Source organism: Priapulus caudatus, unplaced genomic scaffold (genome assembly GCF_000485595.1).
Source record: "Priapulus caudatus unplaced genomic scaffold, Priapulus_caudatus-5.0.1 Scaffold215, whole genome shotgun sequence".
In the NCBI taxonomy this organism is placed as follows: Eukaryota; Metazoa; Priapulida; class Priapulimorpha; order Priapulimorphida; family Priapulidae; genus Priapulus; species Priapulus caudatus.
The window spans coordinates 110,906-122,127 of record NW_014577276.1 but is presented as its reverse complement, the minus strand read 5'-3'; the positions used below and the strand labels follow the sequence as shown (position 1 = coordinate 122,127).

The 11,222-nt window shown below is 43.2% G+C and overlaps 2 protein-coding genes across 2 annotated transcripts in view; one reads left to right on the top strand and one right to left on the bottom strand.

Annotated features, from left to right (window-relative positions):
- Positions 1-5,114: 5,114 nt before the first annotated feature.
- Positions 5,115-7,408, bottom strand: LOC106807438 (CWF19-like protein 1). The gene has a single exon (XM_014809762.1). The coding sequence runs from the start codon at positions 7,299-7,301 to the stop codon at positions 5,652-5,654; it is 1,650 nt and encodes a 549-aa protein (XP_014665248.1). The 5' UTR covers positions 7,302-7,408; the 3' UTR covers positions 5,115-5,651.
- Positions 7,409-10,014: 2,606 nt separating this feature from the next.
- Positions 10,015-11,222, top strand: part of LOC106807445 (upstream activation factor subunit spp27-like) — a 35,608-nt gene continuing 34,400 nt past the window's right edge. Inside the window, exon 1 of the mRNA XM_014809771.1 lies at positions 10,015-10,307. Coding sequence (XP_014665257.1) covers positions 10,268-10,307 — 40 coding nt within the window. The 5' untranslated portion in view covers positions 10,015-10,267. The remainder of the gene's footprint in view (positions 10,308-11,222) is intronic.

The window sequence follows — 11,222 nt, the reverse complement described above, 5'->3', positions numbered from 1 at the left end:
TTTTTTTTTTTTTTTTTTTTTTTATATTTTTTTTTTTTTTTTTTTTTTTTCTTAAATGCCACAATTTTCAACGCTGCTGAGATGACTATGCCTTCACAGCAAACGCTGTGTCAAGCAGTCCTCCGTTTGGCCACGAATCAAGATATAGACGATTCCCCAGTGAATCCCATATGTAATTCGACTGTTTTGTATCTTAAACTTGCTAGTAGGGGAGCGTCCGCTGCCAACTATATTAACTCAAACCTTCGGTTTGCACGAAGAGACCGGGCCGTCCGCTTGGGCACACTATTCCGAGCGACAATGCAACGATCTCTCGGCAACATTACTGCCCTGCAATTGTCAGATTGTTCATGATAGTTGCAGCGACTCCGCAACAAATACTCAAATCACTGTTTGATAATTTCCAGCGACGAGATTTCTGGCGTCAACATATCGCCATCGCCACTCCAGCGCACACGTGCGATCTCTCGGCGGTCGTGCAGCCGGCAACAAATCGCCTAGTCTAGCGATAAAAACGCCACGTCGTGCGCCGCAGGCCTTAAGTTATTTATAAACACCGCACGACAGTGTCTGATACAAACCTCCATTTATGACTTTCTCAGGTATTCATAAATCACCTCTGTACAGTGTCTCCATCATTTATGATTCAGAGAAGTTCGTTCAAAAACATCCAAACAATATGTAATAATGAAATTTCTTTGGGCGGACAGTGTAGCGAGATGGCCAATGTTTATCTATCTAATACCCCTCTTTATTACTGGGGGGTAGATGGTACCTGAGCGGGAAACCCCCAGTATAGAAGGTCGAAAAATACTTGAGCCCGAGCGTACAAGTTATTCCCTCTTAGGAGGTGTTCAGGGCCACTTCAGACCGCGAGTAACGTCAGTATAAAAGGTACATTCGACTTTAGCTCGCTCTACATTCAGTGACCATGGCAATTACGCGCGTCTCGCACGCAACTCGGTGGTCGAGAACAGGCAGTATAAAACGATTTAATCCGAGCTAAATTTATCCTGCTTTTCAGAACGCAGGCTTAAATCGTGGCCGCAGTATAAACGACTTATCCCGCACTAAAGTATTAATAATACCCGCTTCAGAAGCGGGCTAAAGTCGTGCGCAGTATAAAAGGGGTATAACTGATGATCCCTGTTACAGAATACGAATTTTTCACTAAAGGCTCATCGATGCTCATAGGGCCCGGTGCACACTAAACCTCGCCCCCCCACACACACACACATACACACACGTCTCTCTCTCTCTTTCATATCTCTCTCATCACACGCCACGCAGCGCACATACACAACACACCTCTCTCTCTCCTGCTCATAACGACATGTCTCTCTCTCTTTCTCTCTCTCTCTCGTACGCACGCACGCATGCATTCACTGTCCACACTGCCGCACGCGTCTGCGCTACGCACCGACGCGTTCCGCGTGTAATCTCTCTCTCTTTCTCTCCCTCGCCTCGCAGAATCGCTGACTCCGCCCGAGAATCACATTGCGATGATGCAGATCGACTGCGAGGTGATGAACACGAAGCTGATCCACGTGCGCGCGAGCGACGTGCCGCGCGGCGGTGGCAACGCTACTGCGCACGACGACGACGCCGCGGCACCATACGAAGAGCCACTCAGACGCCCGTTTTTCAAGCCATGAGAGCCGGCAGCCGCGCCCCTGAGAAACGTGGGGAGTCGGAGCCGGAGGTTGATGAGGGAGCCCTGAGAAACCGCGGTGAGTGAGAGACGCCCCTGAGAAACGTGGGAGTGGAGAGACGCCCTGAGAAAACGTAGGGCGATGAGAGACGCCCCTGAGAAACGTGGGAGTGAAGAAGACGCCCCTGAGAACGTGGGAGTGAGAGACGCCCCCTGAGTAACGAGGAGAACGCTGAAGTGGGAGTGAGGAGACGCCCCCTTAAGAACGTGTGGATGTGGAGAGACCTCAGAACTGGGATGAGAACGCCCGAGTGTGGGAGTGTAGAGACGCCCTGAGAAGACGTGGGTCGAGGAGTGAGACGCCCTGAGAAACGTGGGGCAGTGAGAGGAGACGCCCCTGAGAACGTGGGGAGTGAGAGACGCCCACTGAGAAAGTAGGAGGAGCGGGCGTGAGAGACGCCCCTGAGAAACGTGGGGAGTGAGAGACGCCCCTGAGAAACGTGGGGAGTGAGAGACGCCCCTGAGAAACGTGGGGAGTGAGAGACGCCCCTGAGAAACGTAGGGAGTGAGAGACGCCTCTGAGGTACCTAAAGAGACGAGCGGGCCCGGCGGGCGCGACGGACAGAGGGCAGGGGACGTTTGGGACGACGCACTCCATAGTAGTAGCAGCAGCAGTGGTGTTGAGATGGCTGTTGTAATATATGATGTGCAGCCAACGTCTGCAGTTTGTGTGTATATATAGAGTGACGTAGTCAAGGATTAATTATTCGGTGCGTGATTACAACTGGAGTATTGAACCCATTACTAGTGGATTCACCCAGTACTATTGATCGAGAATTATTAAAAATCAATAGCGCCTGCCTTGAAAAACGTATGCATATTTGCATACGCAGTTTGATGTAATTTTAGTGATTTATTTTGTATTTTACTATTTATGCCATTGTGCATTATCGTTACAATTGTGCCCAAAAGTTACTTTTAATGGCATAATGCAAGTCGCTCATTGTGCACATGGTCTGTGCATGGGCTGCAGTGGGAGTGTAATATATATGTGTAAGAATTCACTGGTGACCATGGGTAATTTATTCAACTTGGCCGTGTACAGGTGCCTAGCAGACTGTAATAATCCCATTGCCATTGTGTGTTTTACAATCGTGAATTTGCTTATCTGTAGTTTACTGCAGCCAAACCTATGTTAGTGGACACCTCTATAGAACACATATCTGTTAATAAACGATGTAGGTGGAGAAAATCACACAGAATTATGAAGACTTGTCACAATTGTCACTGTCGTAATGCAAAATAATGAAGTTTTTATGGTTACATGAACGCACATAGCGTCACGTACGTCGGTGTTACGAATACATTGTATAATAATTGTATAATATACATTGTATACTGTATAAGGTCCGATTGTATTCACCATTCAGGCAATATATCAAGAAGGTAACCTAAGCAATCAGTGAGGGATCACTATATGTTAGTACCCATGTTCGGATGTCTATGTACGCATACTTACGTGTTTGTGATCGCACATGGTGCGGACTTGTTGTGGTGCAGTCACTGCATTGCATAAAATAATAATTGTGTAAAATAATAAGCAGATATGAACAGTCGTCGTATTTGGAGCCTTATTCATATTGTGATCTCGGATGAAACGGAAACTCGTCGAAAATCAACGACTGATGCGGTCAACAGGTAAAGCCCAGAGTAATGGCAGTCTGTTGGTGATTTGAAAAGTGTGTTGGAAATTCTGTAGCTGTTGGCGTATATGTGTGTATGTATATATATATATATACACACGCATATACATCCAGATCTAAGTGTTTTAAAAATTGAAATTAAATCGCAATGTGCAATCCAACCTGCCATATAACTGTTGGTATATAGTATATAGGTATATAGGTATATATATATATATACCTGTTTGGATCTGCCCGTGTCAGCAGCCAGTTATTTCTGGAATCGGGTTCAAATGTGAATATAACTCACATTGTAGTTGTGCTTATTTGCTCTGATATTCATGACATCAGGAGTAGATAATAGGGAATCCCTATTATCTACTCCTGATGACATCAAACTCGTCCTTTGTAGTCAATTTCTTGTTTCTGATCATTTGCTCTACCATGAAGATTCTGTGTCACATATCTCTTTATATATAAGCATGCGTTCCTGTGTGATGATTTATATAAAATAGTTATGTCATGTTTTTGTGTTTCTAAATGCTATTACTTGCACGTGCAGTCGTGCATGTGTGCAAAAATTTCTGGTAGAACAGTGTTGTGGCTGGCTAGCCACCCAATCTGCCCCACTTCCTAAATCCGCCCATGTCCTGGTATGAGGTTCCAACGTTTTATGCAGAACTGATTTTGCATGTCATGAGACATTTCAAACCTTTTTTTTTACTTTTTACCAGGTAGCCATTTCTAAGATAGTGTTTCTGAGCTGTGTCGGTGTGAGCGTATGTATACTATGAACAGTATCAAGGTTCAGTGTAAAAGTATGTACAAATAAAAAAATTTTGGTAAAAGTTGTACTGTAAACACTTTTATAAATAGTGACCTGTGTGTTAATTTTTATGCTATTGGTGAATTCACTAAATATTTTGTTTAGGAATATGAATGACTATAGTCTTTAGCTTTCTGTTGTTCTGATCAATGTTCTCTGTACTGTAATACATTTGTAATAACCACCGTCTATTACGATTGGTACCGTTACGTCTGATGCTGCATATATGCAAAAATGGTTGGATATTTAACTAGTTATCTGTTATTGCTTTGTTTCATTTTCAGAGGTCCAACGTTCTGCTACATTCATGTAAACCAAGCGATTGCTCTATGACATTTTTTTGTTACGTATGTATACACTTGTACGATTGCTGTATAGCACATAGCGCTATAGTACAGAATAGTTCAATTAATGCAATGTTAAGTACTTCGTGGAGAACTGTATGGGCAATTTTACTATTTATTTTTTAATGGGTATGTATATCGTTTAGGTGATAATTGAAGAATTAGTGACTTAATTAAGTAAAATGTCACTTCACTTGCAGTACTTGTATTTAGACGTGTGGCCTAAAAGGATGTGGTGGAAAATAAACTGTATGATTTAAAATTATTTCGACGTCAATCGACAATATTTACTCTTATGATATAATTCATTGTGTATAATTAGTGAATTCACTGGTTAAGATTATCATCATTAGTTATTAGAGTAGTTTCAGTTTTGTACTTGGTACTTAAACATGCTGCACAGAGCCAGAACATTTGCCTAGCAACTATTCCTGATATTGCTTCTAGTGTTGCTAGAAAAATTAGACAATTTTGCCTTGGCTCAGGGTAATGCTTAGTAATTGCTTACACTGCAAATTTTAAATTGACAATTATTAAACAAGCCAAAAATAAGTCAGAGATATGATTGACTTTTTACACAGCAACTGCTCATAAAAATTCAAATCACACTATTTAGTACTTAAACCAGAAATTGTATTTGCTAAGAAATTATAACCAAGTTATTGTGGTATGCAAATTTGCACTATAAAATCTGTTTACAGACATTACACTAAAACAAATATTTCATACACAGATAAAATTGCATTTTGTAAGAAAGCTACTTGCATGTCACATTGTGGAGTTGGACTATTTTCTACCTTCCATGCATGGGTATCGGGTACAAATATAAAAGGATGGTACACAACTGTCATAAAAAATGTAGTATATGACCCTGGCTATGTGTCTGGCTATTGCTAAATTCATAGAGCCTTATATACAACAGATATCTCAACTAGAGTATCCCTATCTCTTTCTTAACAAAATTTAATATACTGCACAATAACATGCATACATGCTGGATTTAGAAAAAGCCAGACGTGTAGCCACTCTACATTATTGCTGACGTTTATTTCACACAGCCGAGTTGTTGCTGAGTTTACATAGATTTTATCATCGCCATAGCAACTTGGCAAAAAAGAATAAAACGACTCAATTGGAATCGGCGCTGTTCACGAGTAGTTAAAGTCAAATGGCTGGAATGCTTTCTTGAACAGCAAGGATAAATCCGTCTCTTTCTGCTTACTCTGCGCACATGCCTTCCAATCGGCTCTCTCCTCCATATTCAGCAGAGACGGACTTGCAGCAACCTCCCTTCCGAACTGCAGTGGGAAGGCCTTTCTTATACGATGCAAGAACTTGTCTTCAGTATCGAGTTCGAGGTAGAAATAGGGGGCGCCGGGCTGCACGACTTGCTTTAAGCTGGTGTACTTTGGCAACTCGTCCAATTGGATATCCTTGCTATCTGCATAGTTAGTGATGGCATCTTTGACACTGCTGTGTTTGCTCATTGGGTAAGGGACTGCCTGTATTTGCAGATGCTGTGTCTTGTAGTTACGTTCAAAGAACAGCACACCCTGATCTTTGGCTTTGAAGTACTTCACTAAAGATAGCTTGTATTTGTTAATCTCCTCCAGCACCTCCTCGGGGCACTGAGTGATAGACTGGTGATGTTCAATCGGCAATATCATGACGTGATCGCTAACTAGGCCTCCCTTGGCAAGTGCGAGATAGGTCGTTTCTCCCACACTAACAACCAAGTGATTCTCAACCTCCTTGCCCCCTAGACAAAACCAACAAGGTCCTGTTGCTTGTGGACGCTTCTTTGCTACCCAGCCTGCCTCACCTTCAACCGGTCTTTTCTTCCTATGTCTGGCATCACCCCCACGCTCACTCGTATCGTAAAAGAACTGAACTGCCTCCCCAGACTTTTTCGTTTTCCCACCAGCTTCTAGGATGTTGTTGTCAAGATGATATGGGCATTCTGTTACATCTTCTGGCTGCTTATAGAGGTCTGCAGCACATATATGCACCATAGGTGTTACAGTGAAAGCATACATCGCCTTGTACTTGGAGGAATTGCCATAGTCTGCAAGACCTATGAATCGTGTGACATGCTGTGCGGTCTCTGCTAATATTTTGTGATTGCGGTATGGGTGCCGTTCAAAATATATACCCTTTGATCCAGCAAAGTGGTACCTAGGCTTCAGAGCTAATGCGAGCTGCGCAATGGCACGTGAATCTAACTTGTTGCTCTCCTCAAGACCAACAGGTGACTTGGTGTAGTTTGAAACACCACTTGGCCACTGTGATGTAAGCAAGATATCAACTCCATTGGACACTGTTGACTGTGTTATTGTATCAAGAAGGTTGGTTACGTCCTTTGCTGCAAATCCAAGTCCTTGGCTGTCACCACCAGTACCAGCACTACCACCGCCAGTACTACCAATTTCATTATGTTGCTCTTGTCCACTTAGATAGGCAATTTTCAGTCCAGAGCCTGCCGAAAACAGGCCTTTTTTCCCCAAGTATGTAATATTACGACACAGTTCGCCTTCTTTTCCACTTGAATAATATCGACCGTATTCAGTCTCGTTTGCGCCAAGAATAAATGTAGATAGAGGAACATTAATGTTACCCCTAACACAATCTTCCCACTCGGTTTTCGCCGATTCAGACGCCGCGAAAAACTCACCAACACAGAGAAGCATTTCAAATGGTCCATTTTTCTTGTTTATCGAAGTGACGCGATTAAACAGGCTCTTGAATTGACCCTTTACGTCTCCACACACTATTATCTTTATATCTCTATCTGAAGCCATAACTAGTGTTGTTATTATTGAAAACAAACGCAAGTTAAGTAGATCAACTTACAATACACGCTTGCAGCAGCTTTGCCGATTATCCATGAGCTAGATATTCAAGAAAAGGAATCGAATTGGTTATGTAGTTGTGACGCCACAGGCGCCATTTTCGATCAGAGTGTTACGCGACAAACGTTTTTCACTGTGCACACGTCACTGATCTCTATAATAATATCGATATAATAATGATATTATTATAGAGATCAGTGGCACACGTACGTGCGCGACTGAACGTTTTCAATTTTGGAAAAACCTCGCGGAACTGCGCGTCTCATCCGCGCGCAGCGCTCAGGATCTACAGCAAAGCTGTGCCACGCAATCTTGTATCATGTCTCTCTGGATGGATGAAGCCTGTTCGTTGCACTTGATCATCTGCGCGTAGTCATTGCTTTCGACATGTACCATTTTCTAATGATCCCTTATTTGTGTCTGTCATTCCGTATTGGAATTCTCTCCCTTCCTCTTTAGTAAATTGCATATTTGAGGCTCTTTTGCTCCGGGGGGGGGGGGCACTCACCACACATTATGGTACTCGTAGGTATATGTGTCATTGCAAAGTCAAAAATGAGGGGCTCTAGAACTAAGTCAGACCTGAAAATGGGGGTCGCTGGAACCAATGTTTGTTGAATGTGGGATGCTCTGGAACTGGCTATGTTCGAAAATGTAAACTTGTGATGCTCTGGAACAAGATATTCTTAAAAATGCGATGCACTAGAACGGAAGTTTAGGGTGAAAAGAGGGGGGGGGGGTTTCCCGCGGCACATGAATACCTACCAAGGGGCCTACCAAGCAATATATATGGAGTGCCCCAGGGATTTTACTGCGTTCCGCAGTGTTGATCTTTATATTTGATCAACTTGACTCTTTCCGTCTTCAATATAGTCCCTTAATTGGACTTTGAAGACTATTATTTACGAGGTTACGAAGGAAAGGATTGTTGTGGGATGCTGCGGCCAACGTGAAATGTCTAGGGTGGATTTTACGGTCCAAGGCCGTAGACTGAGCAAATTCCTAGGGGGTGGGCAGTGGCGGATCCAGGATTTCAAGGAGGGGTGAGAAACAGGTGGGGGTCTGGGGGTCCTCCAACCGAAAATTTTGAAAATGTAGATCGCAAGAGATGGTATTTGAGGCACTTTGAGTACATGTAGGCTACAGCCTTCATTCTGACTACGACAAGTCTCTTTTAGTAGAACATTTTTATTTTATTTTTTTGGTCCAAAATCTAAGGGGGCAGCTGCCCCCCCCCCCAGACTACGGCCTTGTTAATACCATGCACACCCCTCTCGGGCATACACCTACCCACTCTCGGGCATACACCTACCCAAATTGAGCGCATGTGTTTGACCGAAATACATTATCTTTGCAGGCAACCCGACCAGTGACGCGAGCGGCATTCCTATACAGGAAAATGATGTAGGCTATAGCGACTCTAGAGAGTCTAACTTGAGAGTCTTACGCACACACGTACGCACGCGCACACGCACGAACGCACACACACACCACACACGCACGCAGGCTGCATAGCGACGCTAGAGAGTCTGACTTGAGAGTCTTTACGCACACACGTACGCACGCGCACACGCACGAACGCACACACACGCCACACACGCACGCACACATACGCACGCACGCACGCACGCACGACGCACGCACGCAACACACGCACGCACTCTCTCTCTCTCTCTTCTCTCTAACTCACACACACACACACACACACACACAACACACACACACCACACACACCACACACACACACACCCACCACCACACACACACACACACACACACACACACACACACACTACACACACACACACACACACACACACACACACACACACACACACACACACACACACACACACACACACACACATATATATATATATATATATACAGTAACAGACGTCCCAAGTGTTCCGGTCTCACCGGGATCCTCCCGGTATGAAACGCTGCTCCCGGTGCCCCGGAATGAGTCCAGAAGCTTCCGGTCATAAAAAATTTCAGCCATATGAAAATTTACATCAGTAAATTACTAAATTTGCCGTTGTTGTTGATGTACTTTGATTCTAGCAAACAATAAAAGGCCAGAAATGTCAAGCATTAATGTGATGCAATGTGTAATATACTCGTATAATAATAAATAAATGTGAACCAATAAATTAACATGAATTTGCATTTTATTTTACATGTATACTTTATAAAAAATGGTGGTGTGCCGCGACAAACACATATCGCAGCCCGCCACAACTTTTTTCCTGTTTTTGCGCACTGCGAAAAAACGGCGATGGACCATTATCACAAGTTTTCCTCTCTTTCTTGGATTGCTGGCTCCCTTTCTTGGATTTTCCCAACTTGCTAGAGAGCTAGAGAGATGAGAGAGAAAGAAAAAGAGAGGGGGATCGAGAGAGAGATAGAAAGAGTCTAAAGAGATAGAGAAAGTCACGTATCTAGAGTCTAACCACATATAGCATCAAGAGTGAATAATAATAGATCTATAGAAATATTCTTATTCACTCCAGTTAGTATATTATTTCTATGGATGTAGCCATAAAAATAATATATAGGCATGTCTAGGGATGTAGCAGAAGTATATATCACAATCAAAAGAGCATCCAGTGGCGGCGCCATGCAGTTCTTGGGTTTCCGTAATAATGTATTGTGAATGGTACTAGCGTGTACATACCATATATTACGATAGTTTTCATCTACGTATTTTGTAGTTTTTATAATTTCATCAATAAGTTTTTATACCAGATTTGCTTAGTCTAATAGTCCAATACTTTAGCCGGAAAGCAAGTTTGAAAACTGACAGCGAGAAGGCCACGCCTACTAATTGTAGCGGGTATAATTTTGGGACAACTAGATGAACAAGGAACGATAGCTCGCTAGCTCATTGGTGTTGCGGTTAGTGAAAATACAGCATGAGTTTGAGTAGGGAAGATCTCCGCAGGGAAATAAAAGGTAATAATACATACCACGCGAACGAATTCACGTGCACACCACATCGGCTAATAGTAATATGCAACTAGCAAGTATATGCTGTAAATGTAACGTTGTTATAAAGTACTATTTGGGTAGATGCAATATTCAATAATGTAACCCAAACACAGGATAGGGTGTTATCCCCGGTGCTAATCCACTTTAGGCACCTTAGGCTTAGGTATCACGAAGTGATTCACAGATTTCTGTGTATCATCAACTGATGCACAGACTTTCCGTATATCAAAGAATGATGCAAAAACCCTAACCTTAACCCTAACCCTAACCGGTAACCCTAACCCTAACAGTAACAGTAACACACTTCGTGATACCTAAGGCTAAGTAGTAAGGTTAGTAATGCTCATAGGGTCTATGTCCCCCAGGGTACGTTCCGGCAGTACCCCGGGGACATAGACCCTCTCAGCGTTAGTAATAGTATACTTTATGACTTAGGCCGGTTAGGGTTAGGGTTTTTGCATCATTCCTTGATATACGGAAAGTCTGTGCATCAGTTGATGATACACAGAAATCTGTGCATCCCTTCGTGATACCGTACCTAAAGTGCCTAAAGTGGATTTGTGCCGTTATCCCCTATAGACTATAGTCTATACACCCTATACACCGATACACCCTATATCCTGTGTTTGGGTTACATTATTGTATCTACTATTTGGGGTGCCGACTCATGCGACTGAACACAACAATGTCAACATGTCATTGTCAACACACACTGTCGCTGATAGGGTCTATGTCCCCCAGTGCCAGGGTACTATCGGAGATTCGGAGGGTACCCTGGGTACAGTTCGATATATCGGAACGTACCCTGGTACCAGTGGAAAAATTAATTTTTTTCTTTCCGGGGCTCTTTTTGCAAACCCCCCCAAAATTTCGGGGGCT

Coding starts and splice junctions, on each gene's coding strand:
- LOC106807438 (XM_014809762.1), bottom strand. CDS start 7,301: ATGGCTTCAGATAGAGATATAAAGATAATAGTGTGTGGAGACGTAAAG.